At 35.8% G+C, this 26738-nt stretch overlaps 1 protein-coding gene across 1 annotated transcript in view; it reads left to right on the forward strand.

Annotated features, from left to right (window-relative positions):
* LOC137091524 (kelch-like protein 29) overlaps positions 1-26738 on the forward strand; it is a 269564-nt gene that overhangs the window by 134803 nt on the left and 108023 nt on the right. Inside the window, exons 6-8 of the mRNA XM_067456031.1 lie at positions 5181-5319; positions 15354-15550; positions 19072-19331. Of these exons, the coding sequence (XP_067312132.1) occupies positions 5181-5319; positions 15354-15550; positions 19072-19331 (596 nt within the window). The remainder of the gene's footprint in view (positions 1-5180; positions 5320-15353; positions 15551-19071; positions 19332-26738) is intronic.

Below are 26738 nucleotides of genomic sequence, written 5' to 3' on the forward strand. Positions count from 1 at the left end.
TTTGACGAGAATCTTTAGGTGGTTGGTTATAGTTACTGTTGACATCTAAATAGCAGCTAGCTGAATAATATTACATCTGTTTTAATGCCATTTAAAGTCAGGGAATATCACTTTCTTTAATGGGTTAGTTTTTAAGTATTTGCATCTGGATATGTGCATAAAAGTTTTGAGTGTCATTGCAGTGGACTGAAATTCATGATGTGCAGTACTGATTCAAGTTCCCTTACCTTTCAATGTGATGTATCCAAATGCTACTAAAACAGATCCTAAAAGTCATTTTTTGGCGCATTTGTTATAGTGAAAATCTGCGTTAAATTGTTGTGTTTTCATCTACCGTTGCTGCACAGCACATATAAGTATAAGAGAGATTCCTGATGTCAGCCGGTGGAGCAAGATGTAATAAAATGTACTACGTTTTGAATAATGTGCACAGATTATGAATTATTCACAATAAGAATAGGATCATGTATAAAAAAGTAAATAGTGTGAAATGAAAGAAAAAAAAATCTGAAAAGTAACACATACTTACTATAGTTTCTCCTTTCACACGCCAAGAGCTGCATGCTTGACTTAATCTGAGAAAAAAGAGATCTACAATAGTTTCATTCAGATAGCTCTGGTTTATATGCATGTATTCTGACCTTCGCAGTGTGTGTGGCCTACCAGAGAGCATGCTCGAGATCTTCTCATCTCATATCTATAGCTCCATTGTTATCGATTCACAGCTCTTTTGTTCTGGAAGGACACATTTCACAAGCTTCGAGCATTCTTTCCAGTTCCGCCGAGAGAGGAAAGTGCTCTTCGAGGATCGGCAGACTGAATGAGATGAATGTATTTTTTTCTCACTGTTATACTCCTAAGCAATTCAGAAGTGTCTTAATGCCTTTTAAAGCACACAAATGCAAACACAAAGGAAATGCAGTGTCTTAAAACATTTTCTGGAGGATAATATCATGGATGCACAGTGGTGTCTGAGAGTTGTTTTGACCCTTTTTGCTTTAAAGTCAGCTGATGATTATAGAGCATTTTATGCTTCAGAAGGAGCAAGAAATTCACAAAAAAATGTTCTTGCATCTAATTAGTGACCTAGCAATTGTGGAACAGTCCCACAGTTTTGTACCCAACTGTGTAGAGTTTTTGCACTGGCTAACACAAGCGATTTATACACAAATGTTAATAACAATTACAAATGCGTTAATTTTCCTTTAAAATGTTCCTTCCTGGTCCCGGTAGATTGCCCTGTGCTATTTTATGATTATGGTCTTCTCAAGAGAACACTGACCCACTTAAATAGAGAATAATTTCCTGTCATCCATTCTATCCCTGGCTCAAATTAATAGGGAACATTTTAGGCAGATAATCACATCACCTTTAACTTATTAGTTTGTCAGACATCTGCGGAACAGCTGTCAGAGGCATGCGACGTGTTGCTCTAATGATGCTGAGACGCTTACACCAGTCAATTATTTAAATTATTGCATAGAAAGCAAGCACATGAAATGCAGAAGTGACTTTGAATGTGTTTATTTTCAGAAGCGCTATATGCTTTGTTTCACAGAACTGGGTCTCGTTGTACATCAGCTGTTGTTTGTGGTCTGTTCTAATTAGTCATGAATACCTGTCACGATCACGGCGTCCTGCTGGTTTAGGGGCTTTGGGAGTTGAATTTATTCCAGCACATACAATCATTATCCACTGGGTTCAGATATGATTAAATATAGATTAAGCATGCCATATATGACACATAAATATAACTCATATGTGTGTGTGTGTGTGTGTGTGTGTGTGTGTGTGTGTGTGTGTGTGTGTGTGTGTGTGTGTGTGTGTGTGTGTGTGTGTGTGTGTGTGTGTGTGTGTGTGTGTGTGTGTGTGTTTGCATGTATGTACAATATGCAGGAAAAAAAATCTTTTATTTCATTTTTATTTATTTAAATTTTATTATAATTCTTTTTTTTTGCCTTGTGACATGATTTCCATGACACTTTGTTACAATTTACCCTAAATTATTACTGTGCTGTGTCCGTATTTTTTTCACTTTTTGAATGATAAAAAAATATTTATCATTGTTCTCATTACTGAAATAGTTATATTATAATACAATAAAGTCTTTATTTTTCTCCAATACATTAACAAGTTGCATTACAGAAATTAGTCATTATTTTATTTCTTTTTTTATTTTTTATTTTTATTTTTTACTTTTTAGTACTTTTTTTTACTTGTATTAAAAAAACTATTTAGTCAGTCACAAATTGTGCAACTTCTCCCACTTAAAAAGATGAGAGAGGTCTGCAATTTTCATCATAGGTATACTTCAACTGTGAGAGACAGAATGAGAAAAATATATACCCCATTGCAACATCTTCCCTGAAATCACAGAGTATTGCTGTCTCAGATGATTCTCCGTTGTTCTGCTACATCATCGTCCGTTGGTGACGCCCAATTGGAAATTATTTGTCTATAAAGCTTTGCCAGACCATAACTCAGTTACAACTGAGAATGGTCTGGTTTTAACCAGGCTAAAGACCACGGATAAGAATGGTCTGGTTTTAACCAGGCTAAAGACAACGGATAATCTCTCTCTATTTAATCTCCCAAGTTCTCACCCTGTGTGGTCAAAATGATCACAAGAATGGTTAGCAAAAATCCCAGAACCACACGGGGGACCTAGTAAATGATCTGCAGAGAGCTGGGATCAAAGTAACAAAGGCTACCATCAGTAACACACTATGCCACCAGTGACTCAAATCCAGAGACGTGTCCCCCTGCCAGTACATGTCTGCGCCCATCTGAAGTTTGCTATAGAGCATTTGGATGATCCAGAAGAGGATTGGGAGAATGTCATATGGTCAGATGAAACCAAAATATAACTTTTTGGTAAAAACTTGTCATGTTTGGAGGAGAAAGAATGCTAAGTTGCACCATACCTACTGTGAAGCATGGGGGTGGAAACAACATGCGTTGAGGCTGTTTTTTCTACAAAGGGACCAGGACGACTGATCTGTGTAAAGGAAAGAATGAATGGGGCCATGTATCATGAGATTTTGAGTAAAAACCTCCTTCCATCAGCAAAGGAATTGAAGATGAAACATGACTGGGTCTTTCAGCATGACAATGATCCCAAACACACTGCCCGGGCAACGAAGGAATGGCTTGTAAGAAGCATTTCAAGGTCCTGGAGTCTCCAGATCTCAACCCATAGAAAATCTTTGGAGGAAGTTGAGAAATCCATGTTGCCCAGCGACAGCCCCAAAACATCACTACTCTAGAGGAGATCTGCATGGAGGAATGGGCCAAACTGCCTGCAACAGTGTGTAAAAACCTTGTTGCAAATTACAGAAAATGTTTGACTTCTTTCAATGCCAACAATAGGTATATATTTTTCTCATTCTGTCTCTCACAGTTGAAGTGTACCCATGATGAAAATGAAAGGCCTCTCTCACCTTTTTAATTGGAAGAATTTGCACAATTGGTGGTTGACTAAATACTTTCCCCCCACTGTAGTTCTCACATACTGTGCAGTTTTCACAGTGTCTCCTGTCATTTAGAGTCAGTGTTGGTTTATTAGATGTTTATTAGATTTAAGTCAGCTGGTTATAGACACTTTATTCTTTTTCTTTTCCTCTATTCCCTCCCTACTCTAGCTTGTGCTACACCGAGGAATGCCCATAACTTAAGTATTTCGGGCACTCTTTGTGTTCCTTCACCTCTTCATGACAGATTGCTTCCTGTATTCCTCAGTTGTAAGTCGCTTTGGATAAAAGTGTCTGCTAAATGCATAAATGTAAATGTAATTAATTTTACACTCACGTGGACATTTTTTTATCATAAAAAAATATCTTGCCTTAAAAATAAATAAAATAATGGCTAAATTATGCAAAAGTCATTGGACAACTTTACTTGTGTATAAAGAAGCAAAATGCATGTGCCATGGATGAATAAAATGGAATAGACACCACACGGACAATAATGAAATTATTTTAATAATAACACTTTAGTTTAGGGTCCAATTATAACTATTAACTATTATATTAGAATGTATATTACTGGGATATTGGCTGTTTTTTAGTATAAAAAACAAAAACAAAAAAACATATAATAAGGGATGGTAATTTTTGTGAATTTCCATCATCGATAGGTCTCAAAAAAACGAAGACTCGGGTAGGCTACTCGTGGGTGGGGCATTTCCGTCAGGGAGATATGAAACTATTTTAAGACTTTTATAAAAATTAATGTTGACATACAAACATGTCTTTGAAAACATGAACACCTGACTATAAAACAATAGCTGCTACATTATGATGCATAAATGTCTTTGAAAAAGAAACAAAACAACCATTCAAATAACGCTGTCAATAATATCGGCATTGTATTTTATCTGAAATGCATGTTGTTGAGCTCTGTGCATGGTTACATAATTCCTAATGCTTTCTGGTAGTGGGCAGTCACTGTTCTCTTTTGCAGTAGTTTCAGTTTTCATGGTAACAGCGATTTTTGTGATGGGTGGATCTCTTCTTAGGATTACAGGTAGTGTTTTTCTTTACCAGAAATTCAGCAGTCAAACATGATTTTGCTTTATCTATACATTATTTTATAAGTAAATGCAAATAATTATTGTTTATTTTATTCATTTGTTTATATTATTATTTTATTTTATTTTTTTATTTTTTCTGAAAACATTTACTTTGCATATTAGTCAGTAGCCTCAGAGCTCTATTTAGACGGTTAAAAATGTTTTTATATATATGGAGAATGTAAATGGATTTTTTATTTCCAGATTCCATCCATAGCGCTCAATTTTTCTTTGAATGGAATAGTTCACCCAAATATGAAATGTTTGAAAAGAACTGAAAGAAATTCCTACAGGTTTGGAATGACGTGTAAATGATGACTGCAATTTCATTTTTGGCTGAAATATTCCTTTAAATTGTATTTGTAGATGTGCACATCTTACTGACAATTCAGTGTTGACCTTTTGCTCTTCACTTGTTGCTGTTGTTGTTTTTCCTTCATGCTTGATGATTTTATCCCTCTACTCCGAATCTTTTCCAGACCTTTACTTGCACAAACAAATCATTTCCTGTTTTTCTTCAAACAATGATTGGTTGTGTCATCATGTGCTGTGTGCTCCGGTCTCAGAACATACGAAAATCACTGTTTCTCTTCTTTCTCTTGTTCTACAGAAATGTTGAAGGAATTGAACCAGCAGCGGAGAGAGAAAGAGTTTACAGACCTGAAAATAATTGTTGAAGGCAAAGAGTTTGAAGTCCATCAAAATGTTCTAGCTTCCTGCAGCTTGTATTTCAAGGACATGGTGAAAAGGTTTGCTTCCCTCCCATCCTTGATCTATTCTGTTCTTTTCGTAGGGTGCATTTGTGTCGCCTCCTTTTCCCTCCCCATCTCTTGCAGGTTTGAAGACATCAGTTCCCGTCACAGGGCCAGTAGCCATTCTGTCTGTTCCACCAACGAATGTATTTCACTACTGAAAAAGGTCAAGGCATGGACCAATCTGACCCTTTCATCTCCATTTACTAAGTGTGCCAATTTGCATTTTAATGGGCGAAGAAGTTCCATGACTGGGGGTTTTCATTTGAAATGCTTTGTAAATGTCAAAACAAATGAAAGGGAGATTTTAGGAGTGTGTATGGCATCAGAGCTGCACTCCGGCTGTCTGTGTCAAGTGCTTAGACGAGATGTTCTAGTTGTCCCACTTCACCCTTTACCTGCTGTGACTCACTCCGTATCTCGCCGGAAATTCACACGGTGCTTTGAGCGTGCCGGCGGGATTAAGCCAACCTGCAAACTGCACAGATCTCGTTTATGCTTCGTGAAATTCTGTTTCTTGCTGGCTTGCCATCTCATATTGATGCTGATCTCAGCAGTCGGGTGTCCCAGAGCCGTGTAACTGACTGGATGTTGTTTATAAGGAAAAACTGATACAGAATCATGTTTACAGGCAAAGAAATCTACAATCTTAGAATCTGTTTTATATCAGGTGCCCTTCTGCGTAAAGCTCTTGAGGAGAATGTTGCTACACATTTACTGCAAATTCATGTTTTTACATGCAAATAGGCTTGCAATCTGTTTGCAGTACATTTGTTAAAAACGTAAAAGTTTATTTAAATATGACACATTTTGATCGGTGCCTCATTTTGTTAGCTAGCAAAAATAAATCTGAAAATAAAAATCTAAATTTACCCCACAGTGATTGGGAAAACGATTGTTTGCCCTTTCAACATATGTAAATGATTTGAGTTAGCTAGATTACTGGGGAATTTTTTAGATAAATTGAACCTGTAAAGCAGGAATTATGAAAGATGATTTGATACTTAAATTTTAATTTGTATTATCTATAGATAACCAAGTAAATCTAATATGCTTCATTCCAGCATATTAGTGTTCATCTTGAAATATTACTAACAATATAAAAGTTATACTTGCATTACTTACTAAAAACCAAATATTTAACAGCAAAAATACATAAGCTGAAGGTTGATGTTTTTGCAATTATACTAAAATGCCTTTTACTTGCTAAAAAGTCTGAACTATCAATCAGCCAACAGAAGGCATGAATCATGTTGATAATTTAGAAGTCTTATATATTTGTAATAGATTTAGGTTATATAGGGTCAATGTGTTGATGAATCAGAGTGCACAACAGGAAAACCCTTTGAATGCACTTTACATCTGTATATCAGCTTTGTTTCAGTCGCATCAGAACAATCACAAGAAGTAGGGCATTGAAGGGCTTGGCATGTGTGATTGCTGTAATGCTTTCAATGACTGTATAATAGGGTATATTGGGCTAAAGGCACACCTTGAAAAACATGCTTTTCTCTACTCCCATAGTGTATGATTGCAGAAAAAAGATATTGAACACTGATGGAGAAACAGATTTTGTTTGATAATAAATCATAAAAGGGGTGACAAGGTGGGTATTTTACAGTAGTAAAAAAATAAATATGACATTTTATTATATGAAATAATTAACATCATATTTTTAAATATGTTGGTTTCATTATAAACTTGGTGATTATGTCTAAGGTGGAGACTCTACTTAATATATGATATGGATGTACCATCTGAATCTAACCATGTCATGTCAACAAATGGAAAATTCAGCCAGATATGTATTATAATATTACTTATTGGGCCTTTTGCCCCAACAACAGATTTTTGCAGATTTGTAAAAAAATATTTTACCCCAAATACACTTTTACCTATTCTTGTTATTGAAAAATTGTTGCTTTAAAGCTGCTGTCTGTAACTTTTTTGTGTTCAAGATGTACAAAAAACATATAATGAGAATGTACAACATAAATCTATTTTCAGTTTTTTTTTTTTATCTTACCCTGAATCATTATGGTAGATTATAATACGTGTTTATTATAGGACTATTTCATACCAGACTGGTAGAAACTGCTGCGGAGGAGCACAGCCCCTGTGTGACTCACCATAGTCATTAACAGAAATAAGTAGTTTCGGCAAGTTCTTCCGCAAGACTCATGCAGTTCTAGTTATTAACCGCTATAGTGCAAAAAATTACAGACTGCAGATTTAATTACCTTGAAAAAAAACACTGAAAATCATTAACAAGACCTTGGTTTCAAAATATAAACATTAATTGCTTCTATTCTCATTTGCTACATAAATCTACAACATTCTAAAAACATTAAGGGCCCTATTTTATCGATCTGAGTGCATGGTCCAAATCCATTTTCGCTAGTTTAACTATGGGGGAAAAAATGGTAGGTTCTACAGGCGTATGGTCCAAAAGGGTTGTCCCTAGTCTCTTAAAGGTGGGGTAACTGCCTTCTGCTAACCGTTGTTGTTATTTCAAATCACCAAAACAAACACGCCCCTACCCCTTAAAGGGTCTCAGCCCTGTTTCGATAGCTCCGCCCCACACATACGTAACCCAGGCAACGACTCTGGCAGAATCTGTGTGTTACTAATCCATGTTGAATATTCAATGAAAAAGTGAATATCCATCACAAAAACACAAACCGTTCTCATGAACAGCTCGATAGTACACAAGCTCGATAATCCAGCTAACGACATATATTATGACCGGATAAGGGTTATATAGACCATGAAAAGAGGAAGCAAACATATATTAGGAGTAAAGTATCTCACTTATGGGACACATTTTGTGAGCTGAAGCTTGAAGCACACGGTGAGGAGATTTAGGTGCTCCATGCGGTGTGGAAATGAACGGTCTATCATCGCTTAAGTGAGCGATAATACGAATCGCAAATTGACAAACAAGCGAACATGACACACATACTCAAGCAAAAGCCAGCATATATTAGCTCTCGGCTAATGTGTGTCATGTGTTTTGAATAATGACGCGAATCATTTGTAGACACGCCCCATACCTGCTGATTGGCTACACGTTTGTTATTGCATTCGGCCCGAGTCGTAACTCAGTTTGAGTGTAACATGCAATAAACCATTCAGAGTCTCATCTCCCATTCCCTTTAAAAGCCAGTTGCACTTGCGCCATGGCGGATTTGCTAATTACATGCTGGAATTTACAAGCAAAAAGAGTAAACGTTTTAAAATTTTAAATGTGTGCTAATGTGTGTCCGTGTGTATAATAAGCATATTGTACACACGTTGTACACCCACCTATAGGCACATATTACAAATATGCTCTTTAAATAACATTAAAATACGGTGCTATTGACTTTAGACCTGGTTTTTGTTGTTCAATGGCACAGTCACTATTTTGTAGCCTCAAAATAGCAACACACCAACAATGCACTTGAATGAACACATCTAGTTTTTAAGTCCAGCAAGCCCATATGTGAACAGATGGGCACAAGTGCATTTGCTATTTAAACAATGTGGTGCTGGAACTGGATGATAATTGTATAATAATAAATAATAATTCTTTACATTTATATAGCGCTTTTCTAGGCACTCAAAGCACTTTACACATAGAAGGGGGGAATCTCCTCAACAACCACCAATGTGCAGCATCCACCTGGATGATGAGACGGCAGCCATATTGCGCCAGAATGCCCACCACACACTGGCTGATTGGTGGAGAGGAGTGATTAAGCCAATCAATATGGGGATTATTAGGAGGCCATGATGGACAACGGCCAATGGGCAAATTTGTCCAGGATGCCGGGGTTACACCCCTACTGTTTATTGAAGGACATGCTCAGATTTTTAACGACCACAGAGAGTCGGGACCTCGGTTTAACGTATTGGGCAGAAACTAGCAAAAATCACTTGTCACACCTGGTGTTGCATTGCCCTGGGTGTATGATAGGGCCCTATATGTCAGCATGCAGTACATGTACTCCAACTTCAAGGACAGATTGTGCTTGAGAATCTCAGGCCATTTGATTGTGAATTAAATCCCGGTCGAGTCAAGCTATCTCACGAGCAGTAGCAATGAAAACTGCATTAGGAGCAATAACTCAGAAGTTTGTTCTCTGTGAAGCACGAAATGTGCTGATACGCCTTGCAAAGCGATTTCAGTTTCACTGCCTCTGGAAGGACTGAAAATAGGGACTTTGGATGGAGAATTTCTAGATTGTCCTCTTTAGAAACACAGAGGAAATGAGAGCATTCGCGTTCTTGAACCTAGTGAGCTACCAAAGCAGCATCCTAAATGAAATGCAACATTCATACAGCAATGGAACTCATAGCTGAATATAATATATAATTGACTTTGAGTCTTTTCTCATAGAAGAAGATGAGAGAAGATACGTCATGACTGTTATTTTGTTCATGCGTTCATGCATTTATTTGTTTATGCATTTATTTATTGCATTTATGAAATGCGCTTATGTATATGCATTTAATTATGTATGTATTTATTGCTATGCATTTATGCATTTTTTATAAAATGTTATATAGATAGATTTTGCATTGTGCTTGTTGCAATGGATACACAATTCTGCCTTGGAATAGATCCAAAAGAAGACATTTTAGAAACCAGCATAATCATGCACATATGATGCTTGTAGGCAGCTCATTAGGTTATAGAGTCATGCAGTAGCATCGCCATTCAGTTGAAAAATACATTATCATTGTACATTTTTTTTACAAAGTACAAAATATGTAAGCCTGTCAACAGTTATTAAGGCAATATAATGCATACGAACAGATAGTTCAATCCAGTTTAAACCTTATAGAGTTCAGCTGGAAAGTTCAGTCTGACGTTTTTTTGTTTGTACGTACATAGAACTGTATGTCGGCTGAATATTCACGCTACATTAAATAGAGTGTCAACAGCTTTGTTTAGCGGATTAAAATCAATGGCGAACCATGATCTGTAAAGCTGCGGCATACTAAACCAATCGGATAACATTCTTGCATTATTTATTTATCATGCATTTCTAGTGGGAATAAAATGTGAGTGGTTTTACACTATTTCAGCCTGATTATTTGCTTGTTTACACTTCAGATGTGCTTAATTAAGAACTGACTTTAATCTTTGAACTTTTAGAGAGAGAGAGAGAGGGAGATAGAGAAAACTCTATATGATAAATATCAAATCTAAACGAAACATTGATCTTTAAAAATGATACATGCATTGAGCTGTAATCTGAGTTTAATATCAGAGATGTCTGGCGGCCTTTTAATGGATGAATCAGGCTGAGACTGAAGTCGTTATCAGGGTGTCCGTCATTTATATCAGTCAGACGGACTAGGTTTATCTAATCGTCTATAAAGAACACCTGCTGTATTTGTCGTTCTCAGAGAAAACGTGATTAAAAAGTGATTCATCCATTTAGCAAATCATGCATTAAGTGGATCTGTGTTTGAATGTAATATATTGCCATTAGCACTTCCTCGTTCACATTGATAGAAGTCAGCGCCGTTTATGAATTTCACAATATCTCCAGAGATTCAGCCTGTCTGCTGGATTTTATTGAATATTTGTGCTTTGTTTCTGGCAGTGCATCCATCATATTGCCACTTGCTGAGTGTTTTCACGTATATATTAGCATAGACACTACGTTATTAGTCTGAGATGGATAGCTGGCATTGAAGAGCCCACTTTAGTTTGGCAGCTCCTAATTTGTTTTGTTCCATCAAAAAGTACACTTAACTCAGAAGTTCTAGTGGTTTGAAATCTACTTGGCCGCTTTTAAATTCTGTTATAATTTTGTTTTTTATTATATATATATTTTGTTTTTTATGTTCGGCAGAAGGAATACACTATAGGCATAATTTAAATGGTTTAAAGCAATGGGATCAAAAATTGCAAACCACCTTTGGCTGATGTCACGACCAGCTAAAGTAGTAAACTATATATAAAGCAGGGTTAGACAAGTAGTTCCATCTAAAAAACACTTGAGACACTTTACAGTTCAAATAACATGTTTGCTCTGCAGAATACATGAAAGCAAACCAGTGCTCAGGTGTATTATCAGTATATAATGTTGTCTGACAGACAAAAATAAAGAAAGCACTCACGTTTATAGATTTTTCAGACCGCTTTTCTCTCAAGGACGTAGGCAAATGATTGTGTTCGACATTTCCTGGAAAATGGGAAAAATCGAAATTGTGTTTATTTTAGAGACCCCTGTCATTCTTAAGAGACTTTCATCACTGTATTTCCCCAGTCTAATCAATATAATAGTCGTAGTCCGTGAACAAAAAGAACAATTTTGATAACTGTGTAATGAAAAATGTCAGGGCCATAATTTTTGTGAGCCATTAATGTTTCAAAATTGCTAATAAAATTATGGCCAAATAACTCTGTTCTGAGAACGAGTATTTTCTTTTTTTTTTTCTTTTTTTCTTTTTATAATGATATGCTGGCATTTATTTGAATTTCATATATTTGTATATACGTTTGTGGATTTTATTTATTTATAAAATATTGTGTGTATCTATTTTTTTTTAATAAAAAATGTATTTATTTACATATCATGTATATTTATATATTAATCTTTTTCAGTTTTTTTTTTTTTTTTTTTTCTCAAAGGATACATGCGATGCTGAGAATATATCCAAAAGAAACTGTTTTTAAAACCAGCATAATCATGCACATATTATGCATCCCTTCATTTTTAAAAGGCTTTTTCCTGACTTTGAGTGCCATGTATTTTCCCATTCTAATCAATATAACAGTCATAGACCATGGATGAAAAGAAAGATTTTGATAACCATATAGATCTTTTTTTTTCAGGGCAGACGTTCATACTTGAGAATAAAATTATGGCCAAATAGCTCTTTTCTGAGTGCAAGTGTTTATGGAAATAGTGTGAGTGTGACTGTGGATTTAGATTTCTCTAATTGATCTCAGGGACAGAGAGAGGGCTGAATTTCTATTTTCTTTTCCTTTCCCACCTCCTAATGGTCGACTACCCCCCCCCCCCCTTTTTTTCCTTTTCTTTCTTAATATTTCTCCTCCTCCACTTACACCTGACAGCAATAAACTTTACATTTTTGTTTTTCTTTTCAGGAGTAACATTTCTTGATTTTTCAGCCACCGCCAGAGACACCCACCTCACCTCATACGCTGCCTTTTGCCTCCCTTCAATTAAAATCTCTTATAACGTCTATTATCACGTTCGTATGCAGGCCGTGTGGAACTCTGTTTTGGCAGGTGTTCAAAAATAAATCCACATCCCAGTCATGGAATGGTCCCTTTCCCTGTAGGATGGCTGCTGGTTCCCTGTGGCAGAACTGATTTTCTACCCCCTCCTTTCCTTCCCTGCTTACATCACGCTGTCTGTCTGTCACGTGTAGCGTGCATTTGTCTTTGCATTGGTTCTAAATATACCTAGACTTTAAAGGGATAGTTCACTTTAATATTAAAATTCTGTCATCCTTTACTCACCCTCAGACCTGTATGAATTTCTTTCTTCAGCTGAACACAAGGGAAGATTTTTTTGAAGAATGTCAGTAACCAAACAATTAACTGGAGCCATTGACTTCCATAGTATGAAATAATACTATGGATCTCAATGGCTCCAGTTAATTGTTGACAACATGACAACATGAGGGTGAGTAAAGGATGACAGAATTTTCACTTTAAAGTGAACTATCCCTTAAATGTCTTCATGGAGGCTAAGGAAAAGATATGCTGTGATTTGTTTAAAGAGGAACTGTAAAATTTTTGATACTAAAATTCTTTATTCTTTCTCAGTTTGGGTGCAACATGAAAATGCCTTTCACTTTAATAATTGATAATGATAACTTGATTTTATCCGTCAGGGAAAAGTGTTTGTCCCATAAAGCACAGGCAAAAAACATTTTTTGCCACAATGTACATTTTTTACAGTTTGATGCTGATAGTGATTCAGAAATTACACAATTAATTAATTTATTATTATTATTATTATTATTATTATTATTATTATTATTATTATTATTATTATTATTATTATTATTATTATTATTATTATTATTATTATTATTATTATTATTATTATCATCTCACTGCCATGCATAACCTCCCGTTGGATATGGCCATCTATTAAAGGGATACTCCGCCGCGTTTTCATATTAAACTATATTATTCCCTTAACTAAAACGAGTTGATACATACCTCTCTCGTCTCAGTGCGTGCACTTAATCTCTCTGACGCGCGGTGACGATCTGATAGCATTTAGCTTAGCCCACTAAGCCCAGTTCATTCACTATGGATCAAGCATACCAAACATAGATCAAGTTACCAAACATAAGTTAGAAGCGACCAGACACCTCCACATTTTCCCTATTTAAATACAGATACACAAATATTTGAACAATCAAGTATAATGACATAAAATAAAACATGCCGCTTTTCTAAGCAGATTAAAAAGGAGAACTATAATGTATGGCGGAATAGCACTTCTGAGAGTACCTCGACTCGGCGCAGTAAAAAGTCACGCCTGAAACATCCTCCCTCCCAGATGTGAGGGAGGATTTTTCACCCGTGACTTTTTACTGCTCTGAGTCGAAGTACTCTCAAAAGGGCTATTGCACCATACATTATAGTTATCCTTTTTAACCCGCTAAGAAAAGCGCCACATTTTATTTTGTGTCACCATACTAGGTCGTTAAACTATCCATGTAACTGTATTTAAATAGGGAAAACGTGGAGGTGTTTGGTCGCTTCTAACTTGATCTTTGTTTGGTACCTAATGAAGGAACTGGGCTTAGTTGGCTAAGCTAAATGCTATCAGAATGTCACCGTGTGTCAGTGCGATTAAGTGCACGCACTGTGACGAGAGAGATATGTATCAACTCACTTTATTTAAGGTAATAACTAATATGAAAAAGCGGTGGAGTATCCTTTTAATGGAACATCATTATGAGCTTTTGTTTCTCGAGACACCTTCATTTTTTTTTTTGTAGCATCCCTGATAATTGAGTTTTATAGTATTAGCGTCTATAATGTGCACCTAAACAATGGCAAAAACCAAAGCCAATCAGCCTGCAGCGGATACACTAAACCACCCTCTTTTAGATGGAGAGCAGCTCATCTCAGCAGCCAGACAATCTGCACTCCCCATATCCCTTTAAATATGTATTATGCATGGGAATGTATAGCAGCTCACTCAAGTTTTCCCTCAAGCGCCACTGTAGAGAAACTTGCATGCCTGACTTTGAGTGGTCAGGCCTGCAGTTGCTTTTCCAAATGAGCCCATCTCACTTTGCAGTGCTTGGTAGGTTTTTAATTGTTTCTTAAGAGAAAAGTTCCCCCAGAAGCCAACCATTATTTATTGTACCTCATGTCATTTAGTATTTGTACACTGTACAATTATTGTAGAATTGTTATGCAATGATGTGGCCATGTGACCATGTCAAGCTCCTAAAAGGACAATAAGAAACACTATAAAAATAGTCCAACATTTATTCGTTCACAGTGATACACATTTACTAACTGATACACATTTTGATCTTAAAAATGTATTTTTAAATGCTGAGATTTACATTAACTAAGATTAATAAATGCTGTAAAAGTATCATTCATTGTTAGTGAACTCAAATATTAACAAATTAAACCTTATCGTGAAAGTGTTACCATATTTATTAATTTGAATTAGCCTTTGGTTTTGTATATCTTTAAGTTTTTCAAATTTAGTAATTTCATTGGTTTATATATGTAACTATTTTATTTTAGTATATCAAATTTCGTTTTCCCTAACGTTTTTTATTTTATTTTTAAGTTTAACTTTTTTATTTAATATTTATATGCTAAATTAAAATGTATTTATTTATTTTAATATAGTTTTAGTTTCATCTAAAAATAAGTCCAAATTTCAGAAGTCAAATGCCTGGTTCTGTGTGAGGAACAGGCCAAAAAGTTCAGTTATACCTATAACTACCTACTAGTAGTTACAGTTGAGACAACCTGCAGATCTCTGGTTTAACGTTCTTCAATCTGTGTCCAGGTTATCGGGTGAGAACAGAAACGGTGAGAAGATGCAGCTGACGATGAGCAACATCAGTTCAGACGTTCTGGAGCTTCTCCTGGAGTTTGTTTACACCGGCTCCCTCATTATCGACTCGGCCAACGCTAAGACCTTACTGGAGGTGGCCAACAAGTTTCAGTTCAACACTTTCTGCAAAGTCTGTGTCTCCTTCCTCGGTAAGAACCTGCTGAATGAAATGTTTCCCCAGATGTTTCCATTTCACCAAAGCTGAAATATTTCTTTGCTGTTTGAGTGAACACTAAATTGCATGTATTTCATACAACAGCCAAGTATGCACCGGTTTCACTTTCAGACAAATTGTTCAGAGAAACTTGTAGCATCACTTCTGGTCAGTGAGACGGTGAAAAATAGTCATGAAAACCAAAATTACGCCTGTTTTTGGTGCAAGTAACCTTGTCTAACATTGAAAGAGGACCTCAGGAAATAAAAGCTGCAATAAATTCCGAACATAATTGTAGTTTTCAATCTCTCATGGACAAATTATGATAATAGGCTTTCTAATGAGTTTGTTTTTGTAGGTACTCTAAAATCTTGGAGTAATTTACTGGAACTTCATGGTAAAGCCATGCGGGAATACGCTCATTATTCATTCTGTCCGTGTCTCACACTCTCTTTTTGTATTCTGTTTCCCCCCTCAGAGCTAGAGGCTTGTGTTATGTTGATTGACAGATGAGCACCACACACACACACACACACACACACACACACACACACACACACACACACACACACACACACACACACACACACACACATACACACATACACACACACACACACACACACACACACACACACACACACACACACACACACACACACACACACACCCACACCCACACACACACACACACACAATTATGGACTGAAGTGAATCAGAAATTTTGTTGCTCATTATGGCAGTCGTAATGACTTGCGCGCTTCTTGCTATCGGATGTCTTGACTGATATACACTAATTTCTAGTAATTTGAATACTTGTTGTGATATTTTAGTCAGATATTATACTCCAAGTCAGTCTATACATATTTAGGCATGTCGATCCTGTCAGGTGGCTGTGTCTGGTGATCTGAACCACACAGAACTGAACTGAAAATGTGGATGTCTATTGAGTTTCAGAATTTAAATTGAGATGCAAGCAGAATGCAGAATTATAATTTAAATTTGATCTTAATGAAGTACAGATTAAATAAATTGACATTGTAGTAAATTCATGCTGTAAGTGTAGTTTTTGTTTGTAGATTTAATAGCATTACCTATAAATGTTGTCATACTACATATGATGCATTTACAGAAACATTTAAATTAAACACCAATATTAGAAATGCCACCTATAAAGTTGTTAAATGTATATATGTATTTCATAATATGTAATAACTTAAAGATATTTATTTAGAATATATATATATATATATATATATATATATATATATATATATATATATATATATATATATATATATATATATATATATATATATATATATATATATATATACATACATACATACATACATACATACATACATACATACATACATGCATACATACATACCTACTTACATATAATAAAATACATATATACATTTAACAACTTTATAGGTGGCATTTCTAATATTGGTGTTTAATTTAAAAGTTTCTGTAAATACATCATATGTATTTGAATATGCTATTAAATCTACAAACAAAAACTACACTTACGGCATTAATTTACTACAGTGTCAATTTATTTAATCTGTACTTCATTAAGATCTAATTTAAATTATAATTCTGCATTCTGCTTGAATTTTATATATATATATATATATATATATATATATATATATATATATATATATATATATATATATATATATATATATATATATATATATATATATATATATAAATATACACACACACACACACACACATAATTGAGATTTATTTGTCTATAAAAGAGAATTAAAGGTTTTTGTGTATTTTTTGTGTGTAATTTGTCAGTTTTCAGGAGTGAATTTTTTCGTAGAATGTGATTGTGGTTGTAAATAACTAGTGAAAAAAACTTTGCCTGAACTTTACTAGTGGTGAAGTGACCTTTTTTCAGTATATTTGATGGCACAACTGAATTGAGTAATCAATTTTTTGTATTTTTTTTAACACTGTCATGAATTATGCTTTTTAGATTTGGTGTTGATAAGGGAGGTGCGAGGAATGTGAATAATGAGTTTAGCTTCGGAATCACAAATTCGATGTCGGCAGCTTTAACAGCTCTGGTTTGTACTTCTCTTCCCATGAACCCCTGGGATCCAGAGCTTATTAATCTATCAGCACCTCAACAGCTATGAAATGACATTCTCTTCTGGTGGGATTTGCTGGAGTGCTCCATCTATTTCAGTATACAAAAGTTATAAATGAAAAATCGAAATGTGCAAGACTGACTTTAAAAGTTCTTGTTAGCATGACTGCTTCAGATAAGCGACATGACACTTGAATGAATATGAAAAGTGAACACTCGCCAAAAAGATTCTTCTTGCGGGCTGTCAAGGTTTCATCAGTGGGGAAGAGTTCTGACTTCTTACAGTCAGTATGTTGCATTGAAGTATTTGACAATAGAAATAGAAGCCATCTATATTTTATAACCTTGTGCTTTTATTACCCGTAATGTCTAAGTGTTTTGAGTGCTATGGGACTTATTGTATGAGTGTAGTTTCTTTACGGCATGATCCAGAGCTTTTCTTATATGCTTGATTTAACACAGCGAGATTAATGCTCATGCCTGCAATTTTACCCAAATAAAGCCAACAGTTATTTACTGTTGTAAGTAATGCAGCCTTTCAATCTAAAATCTTTCTAAAATAATTGATATGGTTTAATGCAGTATTACATAATGCAACTCTTTTAAATTGTTATTTGTTAAAATTAACATTTTTTTAAAATAAAATGAAATAAAAACATTAATTCATAAGTGTTTGTAGTTTTTATAAAAATTTCACTTTTCAGCGTGAATTAGCTATTAACAAATCATACAATCATGTGGTATGTTTACAGAAACATTATTGAAAGTTGTTCAATTTATATAGCATTATATAGCATTTATTTTACATAAATTACAATACATATTGTTATGCCTACTTAATATTTACTTATAATTTTGCTGTATTTTTTTATTTATTTATTAGTATGCCTGTGTAAAAGAGAATATATACACATTAGCCATTGGTGATTTTTTTGGAGTTTAGTTGTCGAATGTAGCTGTCACTCTTGTAAATAATTGAACCAAATTTTGAATAACCTGTGGCAAAGTAAACTAAACTGAACCGGGTAATAAAATTTACGGTCAATGCATCGCAAAATGGAAATTAAATTAATTAAATACATGTTTAATGTTAGCTTGCAACCACAACTACTGTTTTAGTTGTGCATTATGAAGAAAATAGTAGGTTTACTAGTGGTTTTGTTGACCTTTCACTCGGTAGAAAAGGTCTATGTCTGTCTGGACTAATCAAAGTCCCCGGTGAGCCTCCTGCCCTCCTGTCCAATCGATTCCCATGCTTAGGTCTTTTTCCCACTAGCTGCTTGAGATATTATACTCGCAGCAACACACATGGAAAAATTTAATCTTCCAAACACCTCTCATTGTTAATGCACTCAGGGTTTGTTTCCCAGCTCATGCGTGTATGTGTGTTCCTCTCACAGAAAAACAGCTGACGGCCAGTAACTGTCTGGGAGTGCTGGCCATGGCCGAGGCGATGCAGTGCACCGAGCTCCACAACATGGCAAAGGCCTTCGCCCTGCAGAATTTTCCAGATGTGGCCGGTCAAGATGAAATCCTGAACATTTCCAAAGAAGACCTGGTTAGTTACATGTCCAACGACAGCCTCAACACAAAAGCTGAGGAGCTGGTCTATGAGACAGTCATCAAATGGATTAAAAAGGATCCCAGCAGCAGAGTCCAGGTAGGAAACCGGAAATGTCTCATGTCTAGATCAACCCTGGTTAGTGATGTGAATCACACTGTTATCATTGGTGGTATGAATGCTAGAGCTGCTTAGTATTGACCCTGGAGATCTGTTTTCCTGCATAATGCCCCATGATAGAGAAGTAAGTAGTTCATCAAATGTGGTACATAGATATTTTGATTTCACTGTAAACTAAATAATAATAATAATTTCTCCAATTGAAAATGTTCTTGTGACTGATCACATCTAAATTTTTCAGTTGGCCGAATTTAAATTCTGTGAATTGAAACATTTTCAGTTGGCTGAATTGAAATTCTGTGAATTGGTGTGGTGTGGTGGTGCTGTCGGATCCATATGGTAATGCCTGTGCTGAAATCGCGACTGATAAACTGAATCCATTCTCTGCTGATTCTCTGGGTGGGAAAAGCAGAGAAAGCGGAGGAAACCTTTCCTGTTATGACATTATTACAGGAGAATTCAAGATCAGCTCTTCTGGGCTCTCATTTTCTTAAAGGCAGAGAAAGACAGCTAGAACTCGGTTTACACCACCAAAATTTCTAGCCATTGGGGGTCAGGCTAGGGGAACTCATAACCTCATAAAATGTCATCCCATGGGACCTTTCAAATAATATTTCACAATATTATGTTTTTTTTTTTTTTTTTTTTTTTTTTACTGTATTTTGGATCACATAGAAAACATAAAACATTTATCATCCTCAAACTTTTGAACAGTAGTTTGAAGAAGTTAACTGGCTTATTAATTTTTGTTTGATTACATTTGAAACTAAATTGATTGATATATACATTAATATAAATTGATATCGATCTCAAAGATTGAGCAGCCCTCAAATAGATGTATACTAAGCTCTCAGTCCCAGAATAAGAGAATGAAAGGTAAACCATTGCTTCATCATTGCTTACTTCATCGTTGGTGTTTAAGCTGGAGCTTTCATTGTTGTACAATGCACAAAGATGATTTTGGATGTTCTGTGGCCATGTTCTGGATCTTAGATGTTCTGTCGCAAAATCAATGTTGATGGCATTTACACTAAAACAGGAATACAGGGTGGGACATCTAGCTTTCTAAAAAGGGGTGGAGCTGCTATGTTTATATAACAGCTCAGCCAGAGTGTGTCACTAATGTGAAACCAGACTTCATTCGCCCCAATGGAAAGCACTTTTACACTCAGAATCATTCCCAATCCCCTATATAGTGCATTATGTGCCATTCACCATATAAAACATTAATTATATACATAATTAATGTTTATGTATATAATTAATGTGATTGTGTTAATAAGTGACCAATTTCAGATGCAGCTTCTGTGTCTATTTATAGTGTAGGAAGGGACACTTTAAATTGTAGAAAGAAGTTGATTGGACAGACAGTCTGATGAGAAGCTGAAGTGCAGAGTTATGTCATCAAAATCATTGCTCCATATTGGCGGAAGTGTGAGACTATAAGTTTTGAACACTTCAGAATGCGAGTTTTGTCATTGGTTTGGAGCACACTAGGTTATAGATAACAGTAAGAATAATATTTATACTAAAAGCCAAATATATTTGTTTTACATTATTTCTCTTTAGAACAGTTCGATTTCATGGTGACTTTAAAGGGAGCAAAAACATCACATTTTTTTGTGGCCAGTTAGACAAAAAAGCAAGATTAAATCACTAGTTTGTAGCAAGCAATACATTTCTGTAAATTTGTTAATGTTCTTGAGAAATTGTCTTTTTCTTCCTTTGAGGTGCAGCAGACTTTTCTGATGTTCATATCTGTGGGACCATGGGATATGGTCTGAAAAGAGTCCCAGTAATATGGAGATGAAATATTCATGATGTCGTGCTTATACCAAATGTTTGAGGAAATTATAATCCTGAGAATGTGCCATCATTTCCTTACATTAAATATACTAAAAGCCAATTGATTGCATGCTGTTCTGTTGCAGAGAAGCATATCATCCCACTCCAGCTGGACATTAGAGCTACAGGCCAAAATGTCATTGTTACCTACAAAAGTTTAAAGGGGTGATGAATTGAGAAATCAACTTTTCCTTGAGCTTTTGATATATAAAATGTCATGATAATATAAGATTATCCTGTAGTTTCAGAGCTGAAAACTTCCTTTTTATTCAAAGAAAAGCTTTTATAGACACCAGGCCCAGAAAACGATCGTGAGGTTCATCCTTACATCATCGCGCGACGAAACACATGTCTACAGAACTTGTAATTCAGTAGCCCTGCCCAACGACTGATGGAGCTGTTAGGTAGCCAGCAGCAATAAACACGTGTAAGAAGATAGCAAGATATTGTGGAAGAACACAGTCACTGCATAAGCTTCCTTCGGATAATAATATTAGGAATGTCTGATACTTCATTTATTTTTAATTTATTTGGAAGACATTGTACGTGTGTTTGATTAATTTCACCGCTGAATCGTTTGTAAACAAGTCACAAGTGCTGGATTTGCAGACACAATGTTGTGCCTTTTATATTGGATCTGACATGAATGGTGCAACAAACTTATGTGAGTAAAACTTATTTTTTATAATATTACTAGTCCCGGGGCTGTACCAGATGGGCTACCAAAACATATGCCTGTCGGCAGAAATTCTTTCTTGATCTAGGCGCGTGTGTGTGTGTGTGTGTGCACGGTTTGCTCTTATATCGATCGATCGTGCGGGTGCGGGCCATGTAAAACAATCGTGGGTGGATGAGAAATAAATCATTCTGTTTGTTTGATAAAGACAAGTTGCAGTTGCTGCTTTCAAAATAATCTCTCCCTCATGAGAACTGACACTGGGGCATAGATATGACAGCAGAGCTGAAGCTCATTAAATATGCAAATCTTATCCAATCCTAGCCGTGGGTGTTTATTTCCAAGTCTGTGTCACGCCCATCAAAACCCAGCGTTCAGAAGACAGCCTCAAAACCAGTGTAAAAAATAGCCTATTACTTATTAATTATGATGTTTTTTTTTAATGTAAAAACCACATGAACGGTATTATTTGACCTCAGAAAACAGTATAAAAAAAGAAAAAAAGCCAGTTCATGACATCTTTAATGTTTTCTGTTTAAACCAATAATCAGTACCTGTTTCAGACTATTGCTCCTTTGATCAAAATGAAATTAGTTTATACTTAAAACAAAAATTAAATCTGACAATATAACTTAATGCAAAGAGAAAACAAGTTTTATTTTTCTTAGCCCCTTGGCAGATATTTGTTTTTGTTTTAAAGGTGCCCCAGAATGTCATAGTTGATGCTATATAAATGCAGTCCATTTACCAACAAGAGTCCAGTACATGGACATCACATACAGTGAGTCTCAAACACCATTATTTCCTCCTTCATATGTGTTTGTGAAAACGCCACAGAAAAACAGGCGGTTTTCAGGCGAACGCCAACTGTGACGCAGTCACTGGGGATCATTAATATGTACACCCCCAACATTTTTATATGGCAGCGCATGCGTCACATGAGGATAGCGAAAATGGCAGATCATGGAAATAGATGTTATGTTCCAGGCTGTGCAGGGGACTTGAGGACTTATACCCTTCCCACTAAACAAAACTTTAAACAGGTATGTTTATCTATAACCGGATACCATAACAATTGAATTAAAAGTTGTTTTCTCGGCCCATTTCACCACGGACAGTTTTTCTAACCTGGACAATAGCAGGCTTCACTCAACGTCTGATACTGGAGAAGTGGCAATTTAAACTATATCCCCGCGAGCAGTAAGTACTGATTTTATCCACTTATTGACTGTCTAAACAATTTCTTATTAAACTGAAAGTTTCTTAGTGAGACAACATTAACGATAATATCCCCTAATCCCCTATGTTATCTAGACCCCACACAAGATGCTAGTCAAAGTTAAAGGGGGGGTGAAACACTCACTTTCAGTCAGTGTCATGTCAATCTTGAGTACCTATAGAGTAGCATTGCATCCTGCATATCTCCGAAAAGTCTTTATTTTTTTATAATTATATAAGAAAGATGCGCTGTTCCGAGTCTTTCCGAAAAAAGCCAAACGGGTGGGGGCGTATCGTGTGAGCAGAGCTAAATAATGACGAGTGCGCGCCGCTGTTATTGTGTTGAGTGCGTCGTAAAGCTGTGTCATCCCTAACAGCGGGAAAAAACTTTATTCAAAATAAAAAAAATGGCTTTTAATCAGATACAGCCATACATCTATGATCCGGAATCAGACCCAGAGGCTGAAGTTGAACAGGAGCAGCAGCAAAAACGACTAGAGCAGGATGTCTCTATGTGGTACAAGTTAAATATAATATGCTTAGCGGCTTGTGTTATTTACATATTTATATTTGAATTATATCGTCGTATTTTTTTTCTTTGAAGGTGTACACGTGGGAAGTGCAGTTGTGCACGTGTGTATGTGTGTGTGTGTGTGTGTGTGTTTACGCGTGGTTTGTGTAGACAATTGTAGTAAGCGGACTGGTTTTGCACGGCAGGCTAGTGTTTACATAGAAAGACATAGAATAGTAGCGCATTTGAATGTAGAACCGCGCTTATTTAGTATATCATTTTTCCCCACTCTTTGTGTATTGTTGTTTGGAGTGCTTTTACAATACACAAACAATAAACAATAAAAAATAAAGTTACACATATAGTGGCCAGCTAAACAAATGTACACGCACTACACATCGCATGCTCCATTGATCAATTAACTATACGTGATCATGTTTGGGCTCCTTGATGGGCATAGGCAAAAACACAGACATTTGAAGCAGTCTTACTCACCGCCTGCGGTTCTAACGTTGGGACCTTTATCGTTGGGACTGCTCCATCATTCAGCATTAGGCGATCGGAAAATCCGGCGTCGAACTGGGTCTTGTTTATGAAACAGTTTGCACCGAAATGCAGGGAACAGACATAAACCTTTGCGCAACTCAGTTGCTGATCCGGAAAAGCAAATTCCATCCACTGTTGCATTAACGCGGGGTTTTTTGGCAATCTGTACAGGGCTGTCTTGTTCTGGCAACCAAAAATGCACTTTTTTGGTGACATTGTTAGTTTCTTGAAGTCACATCACCTGTGCAGCGCAGCCTACGAGCCAGCGCTTTGATGGGCGTAGCCTGTTGCTTTCGCACTCTCCCTCTCTCTCTCACGCTCTTCCGGTAGAATTGCCCGTACGGCCCATACATGGAAATTCCGACCTATTAAGGTCAAGTGGACCCATGATCGAAAAAAACTTGCCGAAACTTATGACTAACCGGAAGTGGTATTTTTGACAAAGAAATACTCCCATCAAACGTCCACCTTAACTTTTGAAACTTTGTCCATGTTTTGTATGGGATTCCAAGTCTTTAACAGTGTAAAAAGATCAGTATGCATGAAACAGCATTTCACCCCCCCTTTAATATTATTTCCTGCCAGTGTTGTCATACAATTCTACAATAATCAACCGTAGATAAATATAGCAATCCCTTTTGTCGGATATAATTATAATTTAGCCTATAGGCTATTTTTATCAACAACACATAACTCAGGAGCTAACGTTAACTAAGTTAGTTTAGTTGCTTACAGATCACTCACTCGATCCTTCTAGCTAACGCCATCTCCACCACTTAAGCTGAAACGGTAGTAATTTGACAAGGCATCGTCAATAAAAAAATAAATTACCCCCCCCCCCCCCCCATCTACTGTACTGTACAAACAACATATTTGTGCACTAACGTTACCCAGTTCGACGTTATGTTTTGCAGGTCTTACTGAAAATAAAGACTAAACTTACCACTCAAAAGCGTCCATTTTCAATCTCAAAACAATAGGTTGTTTCCCTGTATCTTCGTCAGAAACAGGATCACACATAAGGTTGGATGCATAATCTCTCCATGATTGACAGTATACTGTATGGTAGATGTGTTTCTGTCATTGAAATGAGCTGTGCAGTGAAACAGCCAATCAGAGCCAAACTCTACATTAAGCATGGACCTTTAAGCATAAACTTACTTTATTTTGACTCCAGTGTTATAGCGTTATCTTGTTTCTGTGAGCTAAAACAAATAAAAGCAAATAAAACAAATAAAAGCTAAAACGTTACATAAGCATACTGCTAAAGGGTTTATTTTAAGTTTCTAAACAGTCAGCAGTAGTTACAATGTGCTATACTAATTAAGGCTAGCATTGGTTGCATTATTTAAATGTCACCAGATGAAGCTGTCCTTTTATAAGTTCATGTCAAATTTGAATGGAAAATGGAAATATGTACGAATGTGCGGTGTAAGGAGAGCTATTTTTACACTAGCTTGTCAAGCTAAAAGATAGTGATTATTTAAAGGGTTACTTCAGTTATTTAGCATTAAGCTTTGTATTGTGAGTCATTAAAGTAGTAGAAATGTGAAACTATTTTTGAATCAGGTGCCTTCTAGGAAAATGTATTTTTGTCTCATCGGGATAAAAGACAACACCGGCATAACTCTAGCAGAGATGGAAAATAACTTTTTGGCCGGTGGATTTCAAAATCTACCAGCCATTCAATGTTTTTTTCCAGCCACTTTCTTGTTTTTAACCGACAATGTGTAACTGCATGTGAAAATTAATACTACAAGCTCTACAATACTCCAGCATTTTATTTTATTATTTCATTACTAATAATGAAATCATTACAAATACTGACATTTTCTCTTTTCACACAAACCAGGAACTGATATGCATTTAATTAAATGAGTAGGGTCTGCTCTGTGCACTCTTTTTGACCTGGATGTGGCATTTGGATGATTTGTGGTTTTTATAGCTTACAGTTTTAGATTTTTTAGTCCCAAAAATGAAATTATTAGTTTTGGCATCTTCTGAAGCGTGTTGACGACATACCGAGCAGAACATTGTCAGCAGGGATGCACCGAAATCAAAATTCTTGGCCGAAACCGAAAAAGAGGAAACCAAGGCCGAAAACTGAAACACAGAAAGAAAATATGACAATTATTAGTACCATTGCATTTATGGCTAATGCTATGACTGTGTAACTTTACTAAAAATCAAGGCATTGTAAGTGCATAAATTAATATTAAAGTTTCAAATCAATTACAAATTATGCAAATATTGATTTAGCACATTGCAACAATGCACAGTGTAAAATAAAATTCAAACTAAAATGTTTAACTTGACCTCACATTAAATAATAATGTACAGGCCTACTGGCCTGCATAAAGGTACAGAAATTAAATAAAGCAATTAAAAGTAAAATAAATGCATATTTAAATGTTTAAATTAAAGATTAATCCTTATTAAATTTACACAAGCTATTTAATCAAGAGCAGTGAGTGATGTCCTTATCTTTTGTTAGACATTAAACAGATATGCAGGGATATGCGTCATCTTTCTTGGCTGTATACAGTTCACTTAAGGCATACAGACTATGTCTGCTAGGATACTCATCAAG

This window comes from Pseudorasbora parva, chromosome 10 (assembly GCF_024679245.1).
Source record: "Pseudorasbora parva isolate DD20220531a chromosome 10, ASM2467924v1, whole genome shotgun sequence".
Classification (NCBI taxonomy): Eukaryota; Metazoa; Chordata; class Actinopteri; order Cypriniformes; family Gobionidae; genus Pseudorasbora; species Pseudorasbora parva.